Below are 16,991 nucleotides of genomic sequence, written 5' to 3' on the forward strand. Positions count from 1 at the left end.
TTTTTTTCATCTGCACTTCACATATATTACCACATGACACCTTATTCACATGCAAGTCTGTTTCAGCCTTATGTACTGCATGCACACCAGTCTGCAGTGTGATGATCTTCAAATATGAAGGATACACTATTGCAGAAGAACAACAAAATGGAGAGAAATGATAACATAAACATGTTTTACCTAGTCCAAAGAGATCAACAGCACTTGAAGACTTGGCAGCAGGAGCTACTGTCGTACTAGCAGGGGCAGCAGAGAGTGTGGGGGCGCTCTGCACTGCTGTGATGGTAGCTGCCTGAGCAGCGAGGGTTTGTGCCGGTGGAGCTTGTTGCTTCTTGACTGCTGGAGTATTCTGATGGAAGTAAAGAGAAAAGCAAGTGGACATCTAAAAGACGTATTTAAAAAAAGAAGTAATGGGGATAGAGCATATCTATTTTTGAACTGAGATTAATCTAATGGCTAAGGTAGGTACAAGAGTAACCTGTGACACATAGTCATTGCCCAATATTTCTAATTTCTTGCTATGACAAATCAATCAAATAGCTGATCCCATGGAAAGCAATTACAAGGAATACCTGTTCTAATTGATATGCAAATGATGGAAACCTCTGACCTCTTCTTTTTGTTATTTTTTTAATTAGAAAATGTTTGCCCCTTGTGACAAGATTTTCCCAGTATGCCACTGAGTGATAGCCAGGTTTTAGGATATTTTTTCCCCTATTTACAACTCTTTTGTAGTTTGTAGTTTCAGCATGATATAATTCCTTTTAATTATTTTCATTGTAAGCACTTTGGGCCTTATGCGAAAAGCGCCCTATAAGTAATAAGCATTATTATTGTTCTTTTGTTTTGGTAGTGTTTTTACTGTAGATTGTAAAAATAAGTCCTAGGAACACAGTATATATGCTTGAGGAGATGTCATGAAAAAATCACTTTACTCTAAAAATAAATGAATCGCAAACTTACATTGTACATTTCATATTGCAGGTATTACATTTCACTCAGTTAAAACCACAGAGCAATTACAAGGAATAATTTTCCTGGTATCAGATTGCAGTTTGAATTGCCAAATGCCTATTGTGTAACACGCTTCATACATAGGACTGTACGCAACTTGGTTGAATTCTTTTCTCCAATGACCAAACTGCCATTACATAAAGTAGAACCGTTCCTTAAATCGCCATACATCGCCATACAAGGAATTCATTCCATGAAATGCGTGTGCGCTGTAATCTGAGTAATTACGGCTGCCAAGCTACAGCTGGGGTAATAATATCCAAGTCCTTTGGAAGCACATAGAGACATTATTCATAATGTGATATGCGCTATAGAAGAACTGTAAATTATTATTATTATTACATGTAGGCCTACATACCCATTGGGATGGTGAAAACAAGTGTTGCAATGATTGGATCTTGAAATAACCATATATTCCTTTTTTTTTCTTTTTATTTGAAACCATTACTCAGGAAAGGGAAGGAAGTTCAGCAAGAGAACACTCTAAAGTTGTCCATGTGTTTCCTGGATTGAGCAGGGTCCTTACCTTAGTTTTTGGATACATGGAGCTTAGAATGTGACACCAGAAAATTATGCAAGATGAGACAGGCCGTGTCGTATTGCCAGCTACATGTAGCTAGCTCTAAGCTGTTTTCAAGGCTCACGCAAACAGGTGCGCTTGAGAATCTGCATTCCCGCGAGCGAACGGATATGCTTCATAATGGTGGCCACGAGCGGGCTAATCTGCATCTGAGCGACTTTTGGACAGAACCTTTAAATCTAGACAACGTAAATCGGGTCCATAAGCCCTGAACCTACATGAGGGCCAGAATTGTGTGAACTTTCTCCAACTAACTACGTTTAATAATTCTTTGTGGCCCTTGAACATTTTTTTTTTTGCAATGCAGTTAATTATGGGCTGGGCAAAGAGACCTTTACAGCAAAAGCGCAATGGGAAAGGAGTCTGAAGGCACAGACCCCAAATTGAAATTTTGATCAACAAGTACCACATATAAAACTTGCTGTTTCATTTTCCCGAGCGAGAGGGCCAACATTGCACATGCCGTTGCATTCAGACCAATATTTCGAGTGAAGGGTTTGCACAGTGCTACCGGGAAAATATCTATATGGGCAATTCCATAGGTTGGTGGACATGAGCTCAATGTGTCTTTGTACATATAGCCCGTACGTGAGTAACCACTTTATCTGCACCCCTAGTAAAAACCATGTGTTCTTTATTTTTTGAATTATATACAAATTTGTCTCCCTAATATACTTCTTCGAAATGGATATAATCAACTTTCATAAAAGCCTTGCATGAGGACACTTTTCACTTGGCTTATGTCCACTTTTCATTTTATGCATGTCCAAATCATGTAACATGAGTAACCGACACATTTCAAAGATTTGCCAGGAGCATAATGAAATTTCCCAAGTTTTGTTTTTATACAAAGGATAGTCAGACTGCGTACTATGTTGTGATAAAGATATGTTTAGTTCCTATCAATCATAATGGAGTTACAGCTCCAAGTATGAGTCAAGGTGTCTTCAAATGTAACGTGAGTAACCGTGGAATATATGGGGTATGAGCTACGTTTGTAAAGCTTACATCTGATGGTCTTGGAAGGGCAATGTTATTCTTCTCTTGCTTCTTCGCTCTCCTTTTCTCCTTGTCCCCATCTCGATTCTCCTTGTTGCTTTCCTTCTTCACCTGTAGAGGATTGAGAATTGAATAAACCCAGAGAAGACTTGGTATTGGAATAGGACTTGTCAAACAAATGGGAGCTACAAAAGAATCCGCAAATTCACAATCCTTTTCATGTAGCATGTATAGTGTTGATAAAGACTAGGAATTAATTTATATTCCATAATCAGTATGCAATCAGTATTACATTTTAAATGAACAGTACAAAACTTAATCACTCTATTTAAATGAAACTCTGTATTGCCTACTGTATTATAAATTAAAGCATCTAAAGAAAAGTGTCTTCCATCAATAATCACTCTCAAGCACATATACAAGTACATGTATGTACTGCTTGCTTTCATGATGATGACTGTATGACAATTCAGGAATAGCCAAGTTTGTACAGTCAAAGCAATGTAACTGACTCCAAACCGCGATGGTACGCCATTATACAAACAGTGCTGTGTATGTACACATGTCGTCATTGTGAAACTGTAGAGGACACATTCTTGATCATGCACACTCACCCTAGATGTAGATGGTTTGGGCTGTTGCATGGTCTTGTCGACATACTTCTTGTGCTCGTACTTGTTCCTGATAAACTGTTCTACTGGGCTGTCAAAAGATGGCGATGATGGTCAAGAAAAACAAGGACTTTCACACTCAAAGAACACCTGCAGTGCACACGGACACAGGATTACATTGCATTGAATACTGTGCATGTTTAGTCAAACCAGTGTTAGTGGTCACCTCTTGATAGCAACCACCTGCCTACATGTATAATTATAGTGACCACTAAAAATGATTCCCATGAAGGCAGATTATGTGTATAAGAACCTGTCTATAGCAGCCACCTGCCTATAGTGACCACTAAAAATGATTCACATGAAGGCAGATTATGTGTATAAGAACCTGTCTATAGCATCAACCTGCCTATAGTGACCAATAAAACTGATTCCCATGAAGGCAGATTATGTGTATAAGAACCTGTCTATAGCAGCCACCTGCCTATAGTGACCACTAAAAATGATTCACATGAAGGCAGATTATGTGTATAAGAACCTGTCTATAGCATCAACCTGCCTATAGTGACCAATAAAACTGATTCCCATGAAGGCAGATTATGTGTATAAGAATCTGTCTATAGTGACCACTAAAACTGATTCCCATGAAGGCAGATTATGTGTATAAGAACCTGTCTATAGCAGCCACCTGTTTATAGCAGCCACCTGCCTATAGTGACCACTAAAAATGATTCCCATGAAGGCAGATTATGTGTATAAGAACCCGTCCATAGCATCCACCTGCCTATAGTGACCACTAAAAATGATTCCCATGAAGGCAGATTATGTGTATAAGAACCTGTCTATAGCAGCCACCTGCCTATAGTGACCAATAAAACTGATTCCCATGAAGGCAGATTATGTGTATAAGAACCCGTATATAGCATCAACCTGCCTATAGTGACCAATAAAACAGATTCCCATGAAGACAGATTATGTGTCTAAGAACCCGTCTATAGCATCCACCTGCCTATAGTGACCACTAAAACTGATTCCCATGAAGGCAGATTATGTGTATAAGAACCTGTATATAGCATCAACCTGCCTATAGTGACCAATAAAACTGATTCCCATGAAGGCAGATTATGTGTCAGCGTTTTTTATACCATATTTTGGTAGAGCATGATGAAATACCCCCACTACCAAAATTTGGTGGATATCGGTCCATGGGGGCCTTAGATATGACCTCATGAATACATAATTAGCCCCATTAAAGTCAGTGTATTATTGACCTGGTTCTAAATGTTAGGACTCAGGCCAATAATACACTGACTTCAATGGGGCTAATTATGTATTCATGAGGTCATATCTTGAGGCCCCATGGACCGATTCCTACAAAAATTTGGGTTGTGGGGGTTTTTCATCATGCTCTACCAAAATATGGTATAAAATAACGCTGATACATATGCAAAAAGTGAAAACTGATGGCATCACGCTTAATTGGTACTCTATAGCGGATGATGATGAAAACTACAATACCAAAAAAGATAGATATGCTTCAACTTGTGGCAATGCAATATGGACTAGAAGAATTGAAGGTGATGAGGAGTATGAGGACGATAGTGACACCAAAGATAAAATGCATCTCCATGACGATGAACATACCAATACTGAAATTGTTGGAGACATAACAATGACACTATGAAGATACAAATAATTGAAATAATAAAATGATAATAAAGGCACAGAATTAAGGAATAAATTGATGAATCATGATAGTAAAAGTCATGTTTTTATCAATTTGATGATAATGATACTGATGATTCTTGAATTGATAATGATACTGATAACAATGATGATAATAACAACATCAGTAATGATCACACCAGATGATGACACTCAAAATGAGCATAATCAATATTCTCTTAAAAATCACTAAAATGTAGTTAAAAATAAATAATCAGGAAAGGATACGAGTCTGTCTGTGGTCTTCTGAATTCTGCAGGGAGATTGCATTCATAGTATTTCTTGGCAAGTGCGTTTCCAATAGTCTCCATGTACTGAAAAGAAAAACGACAATTTAACAGATTATGAAGCAACAACAAAATACATCTTTTTTTAAATTTCAAAGTCTATTTGTACAGTATGTATGTGGAATCAATCTGGTAAACCACAAAGTGAAAATATCTGTATTATGGAAATAGGCATGTTCTATCTTTTTCCTTATAATTTGCATGTACAGGATGGTACTGTACATGGGCATGCTGCCTGGGTCTGAGCCATTCTATTTTGGATTTTATTGTCACAAAAATCATACTTTATCTGTCCCCTTTCAACCAAATAATAATTCCCCCATAGAAATAACATGAAGAGGAATAGGAAACAGTTGGGATATTGATGATCTGCATGCATACCAATGATATTACCATTCACTATTTTTTTGTTCTACATTTTTGTAACTGGTACAAAATCTATCTAATCTTTTCTTAATACTATAATCAAAGTCTGACCCTGCAAAGAACTTGTGGACATACAATTAGTATTTTAAGCCAACATGTACATGTATTGCGATTGACTGAATCACTTCTTTACAGTTTAAATTCTAAAATTGAAATAATCTGTATTTTAAACAAGCTAAAAAATAAATAGTGTGTGACATCTTAAAAAACTATGGGCCTTTTCACACGTGAATCTTGAATCATCATTGTAATGAACTATGATTGCAATTCGTCTTTAGACTCATCGGACCTTTCACATGCTCACTCGAAAACTGTGATTTGACTTTGAATTCCCGAGTGAAGGCGGTATTTGTCCTTGGGTTACTTGTCAATCAAAGCACTGTATCGCAAATACAAACTACGATGAGTGCATGACAATTGTACAGTGTATCATCTACAGAAGTGCTTGAATGGTCATGTACACAGCTCCGCCCCCAAAAGATGTTTTTGAGGTCAAGCCTATAACATGAAAAATTTGTCCCATAATTTGAGTGAAACTTAACTGGAATTCACCTCCGGAGTAGAATTTGAATTCGTGATTTTGATTACCATTCGTGATTTTAATCATGTTCTAGTTTGGTTTTACAAGTGCTACAAATTTGTCATTAGCCTTATTTTTCATTGGAATCATCATTCAAATTACGATTATTTTACCGTGTGAAAAGGGGGTAACTCATACATGTTTGAAAAGGTATTGAGCGATAATTTCGTCATGACTTTCTATTTCTGCATCCCATTTTGATGAAATACTCAGCATTGGGCTGGTTAAATTTTCAATCATACTTTTGGTTAGGGTGGTCTTTCCCTTGAACCCTATTATTACCAGTATTTGTTCCTCCGTCCAAGAATCTAGATTGACTGATTTGACTTTGGATATGTGTACGCCAAGGTTGCGATGGATGCCAGCACATCGTATGCACAGGAACAGACCAAGGTTCCACGATGCCCATCTTGGCCCTATAATGGATTGAAAAGTGAACATGGGTGAAATTAGTTTTCAATTGTTGGGGTAATGCATTATAAATGTAGGGAAAAAAAACAGGGAAAAATGAGAGAGAGAGCGAGAGAACAAAAAAAGGAAAAAGCGAAGAAAGAGAGAAAGGAGCGAAATAATGAAGGGAGGAAGGAAAGGGAGGAGGAAGCCAAGAAAGAAAGAAAGGAAGGAAGGAAGGAAGGAAGGAAGGAAAGAAAGAAAAAGGAAGGAAGGAATAACTTTAGGAAAAAAGAAAGAACAAAAGAAAGAACGAACAAAAAAAGAAAGAAAGAAAAAACATGACAGAATAAAACATCAAATGAAAGAACAAAAGAAAGAATGTATGTTAAACATAAATATTCTAAAAGCAATAAAAAGAATAAATGAAATATGAATGAATCATAAATTCACTAATAATTTCAATAATCCAAATCACCTTTCAGGCCTACATGAAATCCAAGTCAATAATTAAAGTTGAAGGCTGCCAAGTTACCTTTAAATTTCTCTGATTACAAAACAAAGTGTATTTATCAACTAGACTACATGTATATATGTACAGTATCTACATGTATGTAGATGACTGTACAGTGCAGTGCCTCTTTAATAGGGACAGTCCTCAATAACCCTTTCATGAAAATCTAATAAAATGCCTGCCAACATTTATTACCAATTTTTCCATCAAATAAAACATGAAACAATGAAAGAATTGGAAAGGACTTTGGGTGCATTCTTGTAAAAAAAAAATAACTTCACAGAACTTTAAGGGGCAGATGATAATCTAAAACTATTTGATCTGATCGAAATTCAGAGTTCATGTAAATGCAAGTAGGTGATGAATATGAATTATTTTTTAAAAGAAACACTGCATACAACAATAAAAAAGTACCGTTTAAGGGATGGTCCAAGCTGGAGATATTTATACCTCTAGAGAGTAAAATTCACAAAGTAAAATGCTGAAAATTTGATCACAATGGGATAACAAATTAAGTTACCGGTATTGAATTTTAAAGATTTGCACTATTCTGGTGAAACAGTTTTAGGCATGTCTTTAAGAATATTCATTAGATGGGCTGATGTCATATCCCCACTTGTTCTTTTGTATTTTATCATATGAAATCAGGTTTATTCAAAAATTTTCTACCAAGAACTAAAATCAATTGGATTTACAACTGATTAAGTGCATTAGTTATTTATTGCCGCAACTTATTTCATCATAATGATATTGGAGACACATACACATGAAAAAAGAATGATTTCAGGTAATAACATACGCAACAGGAAAGTGGGGATGTGGCATCATCAGCCCACCTAATGAATATTCATGATGATGTGCATATTCACAAAATATTGATAAACTTTAAAATTCAATAACTTTGTTTTAATTTGTTATCCGATTTTGATGACATTTTCAGCATTTTGCTCTGTGAAATTTACTCTATTTATACTTAAAGGGGAATGAAAACTTTGGAACAAGTAGGCTTGTGTCGAAACAGAAAAATCAAAGAAGAACAAAGAAAGTTTTGAGAAAAATCGGACAAAAAATGAGAAAGTTATGAGCATTTGAATATTGCAATCACTAATGCTATGGAGATCCTCCCATTGGCAATGCGACAAGGATGTATGATGTCACATGTGAACAACTTTCCCTTTGATGGACTATAAAATACCCTCAAAATGTCTCTTTTTGCTTTTTCTTTTTCTATGGTGATACAAACTCTTTATCGATGATGTATTCTTTAAAAATCTGTATTACATGCCCTCCTATAGAACGAACATATGATTTACTGATAGATGTGATAAAAGAGGCAATTTAAGTGAAATATATACTAAAGTAATGGGGAGAGTTGTTCACAAGTGACATCACACATCTTTGTCGCATTGCCAATTTGAGGATCCCCATAGCATTAGTGATCGCAATATTCAAATGCTCATAAATTTCTCATTATTTGCCCGATTTTTCTCAAACTTTCCTTGATCTGGTTCTTTGATTTTTCTGTTTTCACACAAATGTTTCATTCTCCTTCAAATATAAATATTTTCAGCGCAGACCATCCCTTTAAATAAGTGAAAACTGTATTTAACTATGTTTATTTTTCCATGATTTTTTGTTTTCATCATGTAAATCAGTTTTATATATTGTGATCCCTGATGATACCCCACAAAAAGTGGATACGGTATTAGAAACACTTATGCCCTGGGGACTAGGGGAAAAACAGAAACGTTATACATGTATGTACAAGGTAACTTTAATTTAATCCCGAAAAAGCAGACACAATAACTGTAAGACCGGTGTTTATCCTTAAACCCCTACATGTATGTCACCTTAGTTTAAGGCCATTAAAGGGGAATCCAACCTTGGTCACAAATTGTTGCATTGGAAAGGAGAAATTTAAGTTAGGGGTAAGTCAAAGAAAAGGTCACCCTAGAAGTCAAAATTTCATCTCTATTTTAAGAAGTTATCCCTGGTTGGAAAAGAAAGGCCAAATGTGGAATTTTTATTTGATAAATATAATATGCAAATTCAAGCAAATTTGGAGCACTTACTTTGCATAATTGTTTGGTAAAATGGGCATTAGATTACGTATCCATGGGACAATAATAAAAACTTAGTATGTTGTAGACAATCAAAACAAAACTTGTCCCATCTCCCACGTTCATTTTGAGGACTTTAAAAAAAAGTTAATATTTGCCAGAATACAATACTTGTATTGTTGCATCTCTAGGAAGTTCTAATAGATTGAGTATGAAAGTGATACCAGTAACCACAAAAAGTTTCAGATAAATATTTTACTTTTTAATAAAAAGAAGTTTAATTATTAAATGTTACGTATGGGACATTTGTACACAATGTCAATGGGGAAATGAATCAAATTTGTGTACAAAGTCAATGGAGATAAATACATGTACATTTCAACAGTGCTCCAAAATGTAACTTATTCACCTTTTCTTTAGTTTCTAAAGACCGTCTTTAGTTTCTAAAGACCAAACATTTTGTTTTAATTGATTCATGAAAATAATTGAAGAAAAAATAGTGAAAATTGAAAAATATGAAAAATAGAAAGTCTTGAAACCATAAAAAAATAAAGGGATATGTTGAAACGTCCTTTTTATTCATCAAATATGTCTCTGATTGTCTCAACAAGAATATTTGAAAAAAAAAAATCTTTCATTATTTCCATCTTTGAAATTTGAATTTGTAAAATCATGGGGAATATTGTTTAGGCCCCAGGTTCTCCATGGCCCCATGGGGACAATACTACGTAACTGCCTCAAACGTATTAAACAGTGATTGTTTTTTTCTGTAATTAGAGGATTTTGCCTTTTGATATGAAACTTGCCTTTATAGATACATATTATGTTGTGACTTTTATCACATGGTCACACCCGAGTAACATGTCAAGTTAAAATGAAATACTTTCAGAGAATTCTCAAATTGAAAAAAGAATGTTTTAAAAATTGTCCTTTTTCTGCATCCCATTTGTAACAGCACATGTCTTCTCTCTAAAAGCTCATGGTCAAGGTCATACATGTATGTCACCATTTTTTTCCTTCAAGATATCAACCTTACCATCATGATGGTATCGAACGTTAGATCTAGATTTTAATGTTAGATCTAGATCTAAATTCATGATTAGAGGTCTAATCATTCAATCAAAGTCATAATAGAATCAATTTTTTTTTATTTGTTTTATTAATTTTTAAAGCCAAAAGGTTCAGCTCAGTATACTTGTTACAAAAGAAAAATAAGCAGCAAAAATAAATAAAAATAATGAAAAAAAAAACCTATAAAAGATTGAAAACATAAATACTGCAGCATTAGATATTATTATTATATTAAGCATTACACAAAAAATTACAATACATGTAGAGTAGATCTACATGTAGATCAATATGAGAATAATAACATGTTGAACATTTAATAGCATGTTATCAACTTTGATTGGACATAGGTGGTCAATTCCAGCTTAACGGACATGACGTTCAGACAAATTTTTGTAATTCAAAGCTTTATACAGTAGAATTAGCAGTCTTTTGAAAATTGTTACTGAGCTTTAATCAGACACATTTAAGTATCAGTTACATACACAAGAAATTTCAAATCATTTCGTTGAACAGTTGCGGAGAAATCGCACTCTTTGTGAGCGTAACGGACATGACACGAAATGGACGAAGCATTTTTACCTCCTATCGCTTATCGATATTCCTGTGAATTCTTAGATTGCATGCACCTGATGTTGGTGTTAATTCAACCTTAAAGGAGAAATATATTGATTATGAATATGGCCTTATTATATCAGTGGAAAGGTAATGATGTGGGGATTATCATTTGGTCATTCGAAAATAACGAAAGTAATACATAAGGTGGAAATCGCCAATTAAAAAGCGCTAAAATGCCTCTCGGAAATACGCCTCCCATCGGTCTCTGAATTGACTCGAATTTGATGACGTGTACTGTACGAGTGTACGAGAGACGTGATTGGCTCTCCCACGTCAAGCTCCACTTGCATGCAAAACCTGTTGCGAGGGTACGTTTTCTCCACACTGTCACTGAATACTTCGATCACGAAATGAAAGAAAACCCAGAAGTTTATCTAGATTTTGGATTTTCAAATTGATGATTTTGAAGATGAAGAGAATGATGATGAAGTTTCTAGCTCTATAGTGACGTGGATGGTGGTAAATTAGGGGAATTACGCCTATGATGATGAGTCGGACAATTCAACTTGCATGCCGATTCGCTACCAACTCATGCAGCTGCTAGTGCTAGCTGCACGTACCGCGGGCCAAAATAAATCCATGAAAATGAATTCCAGCCTGACCATCCAGACAGTCTCTTCCCTCTGTCAATATACTCTAAAGAAGGAAAAAAAAAAAAAAATTCGCGGACGTAGTTGTGCGTGTTTGAAGCATTCAGAGAGAGAACTTTAACTATCAATTAAGTGAGTTTCATCGGTCTCCATGATAAATGATGTACACCATCGTGTTCCTCTTATTTTCCCCTTTAATTTGATATATAATTCTTCATTTTTATGATTTTCAATATATTTCTACTTTAAGATCATGCTCTGTCCATAAAGTGTTATTTAACAACAGTTTTGCAGTGCATTCTGTATTCATACATGTAGCTCAAAATGTAGCGTAACGGACATGACACATGAAGCGTAACGGACATGACAGTTTCGTCCACTTTTTGTAAGCGGATATAATTATGTTATTACAAGATATGGTACAAGTCTAATTGTTTTCATGTTAAGGCTAGAGGTTAGAGACACACATCATAACTGGTCTGGTAATCTGTAATATTTTCCTATTATTTTGCAATTTGAGAGAGGGGCTTTTCGTACAATATTCATAAAACAAAAAAAATATTTAGAAAAATTTCTTTTCCACCAGTTAACAACAGTTAATGAGTATTTTCCAGTTACTACCATCTGCCACACCTAATTAAAAGAGAAAAAGTTGATAGTAAAGATTATTTTTTATTCATGGCTTAGTATTTGACAATATACACTAGCGTAACGGACATGACACCCTTACGAAGTGAACTTCATCAGCACTTCTTACATGTAGTTCCAAAATGAAAGAAATATGAATGAATATAATTATGTAATGTTCAGCAAAGAACCTTTACTAACATTCTTATCAAAAACATGTAGATATTATTGGCAAGTATTATTAATTCAATAGCTATAGCCTATAAGATAATTTTATATATAATACAATGCTTATAATACCACTACGGCACACTGAGAAGACCAAATCTCATTTTTTGAGAGAAGAAAACAAAATGTACCAGACCTGTATAAATCCAAGATGAACATATTATGAAATGTATTTTAAGATAAAGAATATGTACTAGTATTAATGTCAGTTTTAAGATTTAAAAAAATGATATTAAAAAGTATTTAAAAATTTAATAGCAGTACCTGGAAACCAGTCTTTCATTATCGATTATTATGAGTTGAAAGGTAATCGGTATGTTTGTAAATTGATTTTTTTTTTTTATTCAAAATGAATATCATCCTGAGTATAATCATCCTTTCATCAAATCTTGGATACTAAATCTTACGATCTTGCTTGCTGACAAAAGTGGCTGTATCTAATTTTGTTGCATACTTTGAAGCAATATCATCAATGATCTCATGAATTCATAAGTTGGAATTTTATCATGCTCCAAACTGTCAGTGCAAACACCCTAAGATAATAAATTGTATTGTTCAAACACAAATGATGCAGATTGTGATCTGAGTATGTTGCCTGATATAGCTGCGTCTTAATTCTTATCCTAATATTATGTAGCATACCGTTAATTCTCAGAAAAATATACCAGAACAAGAGCTGAACTTTCATTGACCAACTACTAAAAATAGCTTGAATGACATGCAGATTCTAGGAGTTATTACATGTACATCCAGCTATCCTCAAGCAATTGAGACTGATCTCAGTCTGTGACACCGAGCCTAATATTTTGTTTTTGTGAATGCTGCCTTTTGTCATATAAGGCGTTATGTCCGTTACGCAAGGTGTCACGTCCGTTACGCCATTTTTATGAAAATGAGAAGTGGTAAGGGAAAATGATTGCTACACATGGTAGGGGGTTTAATTTAACATAGAACCTGAATCTGCAGTACCTTCAGACAAATTTCCTGTAAGCTGTGAAAACTTTAAGTTAAAAAAGTTACGGACATGAAACAGAGCTGCCAACCACACTTGACCAAAAATTCTATTATTTCACCCAAAAAAAATCATATTTTTGGACAAAAAAATCCTATTCATACCCGTTGTGTACTTTCCTACTATAATACATCTCATTATTTTGTTGTGCTCACTGTAATTTTTACATCCGACAGGCAAGGTTCCACATTAACTTTTTTTGTGGTGGCCCGTTCGGGCCACCAAAACAATCAAATTATTTTTTAAGTTATATCTGGAAAAAGTGTGAGAAAAGTCCTTCACTTTGTTTGCCAAAATGTTTGAAAAATTCACATTTCATATCAATGAAATGCCTTCCCAAAGTATTTTCTTTCTGAAGAGTGGTTTAAAAGGTCATTTATAAACAAGAAAGAAAGAAACTGTCTGCTTATTTTTGGCTAGAAAAGACACAGCTTCGAAAGAAACCAAGTATCAACATACATACAAATGCACACATTAGACTGTGATGTACTCACCTATGTGTTTTCATGTGTATTAATGCATTTGGAAATCGGTCTTTTTCAGTCAAAAGAGAGGTCATAATTCCTCTTTTTAATGCTTGCAAATAATCAGTTTACACCAGATTTTAGTAATATGGACTGTAGAAGGGCATTTCATTGGTGTAAAATGTGACTTTGACATAGATTTTCAAAGTTCTGTGGAAGATTTCTTAGCAGCAACATTTCGTATCGTAGCTCCCTGAGTCTGCACAGATAGCTAGCTACATGTATAGTATCGCTCGAAATAAAGTTGACAGATAACGCACGTGAAACGCGCTAACCGATGTGGGTCTGACTATCGCAATATTAACGCGCGTGAACGTCAGGCCAGTCTGTGGCAGATATCGCCGTGTTCTTGCCGGTGATTCGGCGCACGGCCACGGCCGGCCGCGAACTACTGTCTCGAGCTGCGATAATTATCGCGATAGGACTCCAATCAGCGAACCTTTTCTATATCATTCGCAAAGATTATGGGCATAGATTATTTCTTTGAATTACATTTTCGATAACTGATTGGCTTGGAAAACAACTCACATGTACGTAGCGATCAGTGGAATCGCTCTGCTTGAGAATAAGAATCTAGAATCTACTCGGCCGCGCATCACATGCGCTAGGCCAGCAAACAATCTTGGTTCCTGGCCTCAGTTAGTTCTCCGCCGTACGTACGCGCGCGCGTGCGAAATGAAATGGGTTGATAGATGCTGACTACGAGTTTGTATACATGCCAGCGCAGCTGTCCCAAGCAAAGTACTTAAATTGTTAACGTTGAAATAAATTACTCACAATCGTCCCTCAGACCATGGACCTATTACATGCTCAGACCCAACCAATAATTATCCATTTTGTTTCTTCCTTCTCCAGCTCTAGCTAGGGTCCGAGTATCTGCCTGATGTTGACTCTTTGCTGGCTGAGCCAAATCTCAAGGCCCGTATTTAGAGTCACATAGCTTTTTGCATCATTATTATTACTACTACTACTATTGTTTCTATTATCATTATTATCATAATCATCGATGTTATCATTAATTCTACCACTATACCGGGTTTTTTTTTTCTAATGAGACCCGAGCCCTATAATGGATTGATTTAACTTGCGTGCAATTACACGAATGTAAGCTAAGAATTACCAAAATATGGACCTCTTAAGTGTTAAAAAATAGATTTAGTGATTTTGTTTCAAGCATGATAATTGTTTTGAGGGAATATCACATTATTTACCTCCCTATAATTCTCTCTTTTCTTCCTATTTCTCCACCTACTATGATCCCCGTTATGATAATTTGGTGTTCATTCATTAATAGAGAGTATACTGAAAGAAAGAATAGAAAAACACAATTACAATTATTATTATTTGCAGCTCATCAGTACGATGCAGCATTAACTTAAGTTTACGTTTGAAACAATAATTGAGTGAATAATTCGTCGAATTAGGCAGTCTTTAAATCAGTTTTCTGAGTAACTTACGTGATGACAGTGATGGTTATTATGATCGTGATGACAGTGATGGGTATTATGATCGTGATGATGATATCGAAAAGAAAGGTAATGACGGTGATCATGATGGTGATGATTGTGATTGTAATCCTAACGATGATGGCAATGACAAGAATGGTGATGATGATAATTATAATGTTGAGATTATGATGATGGTAATAATGATCTTAATAATTGATCATTAGAATTATGAAATAATCCCGAGAATAGCAATAATAGTGATGATCATGGGCGGCGGATCAGAAGATAATATTTTGCGATGGGGGACAAATATTGATGCACCCTATGAACATAGGATATATCCCCTGCTTCGGCCCCCTCGGTGATGATTAATTAATGTTTTATGATGTTGACGGTGATAATGATAGTGATGAAGGTGCCGAGAATAATTATGATAATAATCCTAAAAGTTTGATGATTACAATAATTATATGTCAATGATGATTATGGCGATGGTGATGACATGGCAGTGGGGAGGGGGCATGTATGCATTTTTTTTTTTTTAGATTCCATTTGAAAATTAAAGGTAAGTCCTATACTGAACAGTTTCACCGCGTGTTTCTCACCAAGGCGAACTTCTACTTCAAGCTATCGGTAATTACAGAGCTGAAACTCTCCAGTTGGTTCGGGATTCCACCCATGAACCTCAAACAGTGAACGAATGAACAATAACCAGGTAACATAATGGCATACGATGTCAATGGACAAAATTTTCTCCTTATGTCTATTTATCGTAAGGTTTCCATTACAGTGAGGCAAACATTATTTTGATTACATGGTGACTTCTTAAAAGTTGCCTAAGACTAAGTGTGGGATTTTTAAGGGGAAGGAAACACGCTACATGGATTTTCTCCAAGAAACGTGAATTTTGAAACTTGTAAGAATGATGGTTTTTGGTATAGGACTACATTTTTCAAAATTTTAAAGAAAAATTGAATTTTAGGCTTGAAAGAAGGTTAAAAAGAAGAGGATTTGTTTTCACAATTAGGTAATTGGCTGATCTACTTTTCCACTCCTGTCCTTCGGCCTTCCGAGCTAGCATGTACACCCTTTACATGATGTCCTGATCCTTACTCTTAACCTAACAATATATATCGATTGACCTATATATCTTTATAAACCACATCCGGTATAACGTATGCATCCACACATTTGCTAAGATTTTGATGTCCGACTTTGTACTCGACCCCCCCCCCCCCCCCCCCCCCATAAACAGAAAATTCCGCGATTTACCCCCAAGTTTAATCCTGGCCAGGCATTACTTTTTAGTACCAGAAAGTACTAATTAGTTCAAATGCCCGTAAAAGAATAACAATAAAATAAGCAGAGAACGAAATAAACGAAAATCCCTACTCCACAACCTGAGCCTATATAGAAATAGAAAGGCTCTGCCAAAGATCAGGCAAAAGCAGAACTTGTTCTTGTTCTTTGTAGTTGTACAAGTGACTAGACCCTTTCACTCCAGTCGAGACGACGGTGGATCTACCGGTACCGGTAGGCGGTACATTACAGTCAACGGGCTCAACGCGTGTGCAGCCGTCCGGACTTGGAAGTTGTGTTAAACAATTCCACGGCACGCACAAAATTTACAATTTGAAGCCAGCCCTAGGAGAAATATACCAAAATCGCAAACAAATACATATTTCTAATA

At 35.5% G+C, this 16,991-nt stretch overlaps 1 protein-coding gene across 2 annotated transcripts in view; it reads right to left on the bottom strand.

Annotated features, from left to right (window-relative positions):
• Positions 1 to 14,460, bottom strand: part of LOC129279806 (stromal membrane-associated protein 1-like) — a 28,539-nt gene extending 14,079 nt beyond the window's left edge. Inside the window, exons 1-6 of one of the 2 annotated variants that reach the window (XM_064111754.1) lie at positions 14,382 to 14,460; positions 6,505 to 6,638; positions 5,158 to 5,243; positions 3,208 to 3,295; positions 2,603 to 2,704; positions 181 to 349 (exon numbers count right to left, since the gene is read on the bottom strand). In XM_064111754.1, the coding sequence (XP_063967824.1) occupies positions 181 to 349; positions 2,603 to 2,704; positions 3,208 to 3,295; positions 5,158 to 5,240 (442 nt within the window). In that variant the 5' untranslated portion in view covers positions 5,241 to 5,243; positions 6,505 to 6,638; positions 14,382 to 14,460. The remainder of the gene's footprint in view (positions 1 to 180; positions 350 to 2,602; positions 2,705 to 3,207; positions 3,296 to 5,157; positions 5,244 to 6,504; positions 6,639 to 14,381) is intronic. The other variant, XM_064111752.1, reaches the window with a different exon arrangement.
• Between the last annotated feature and the right edge of the window lie 2,531 nt (positions 14,461 to 16,991).

This window comes from Lytechinus pictus, chromosome 17 (assembly GCF_037042905.1).
Source record: "Lytechinus pictus isolate F3 Inbred chromosome 17, Lp3.0, whole genome shotgun sequence".
In the NCBI taxonomy this organism is placed as follows: Eukaryota; Metazoa; Echinodermata; class Echinoidea; order Temnopleuroida; family Toxopneustidae; genus Lytechinus; species Lytechinus pictus.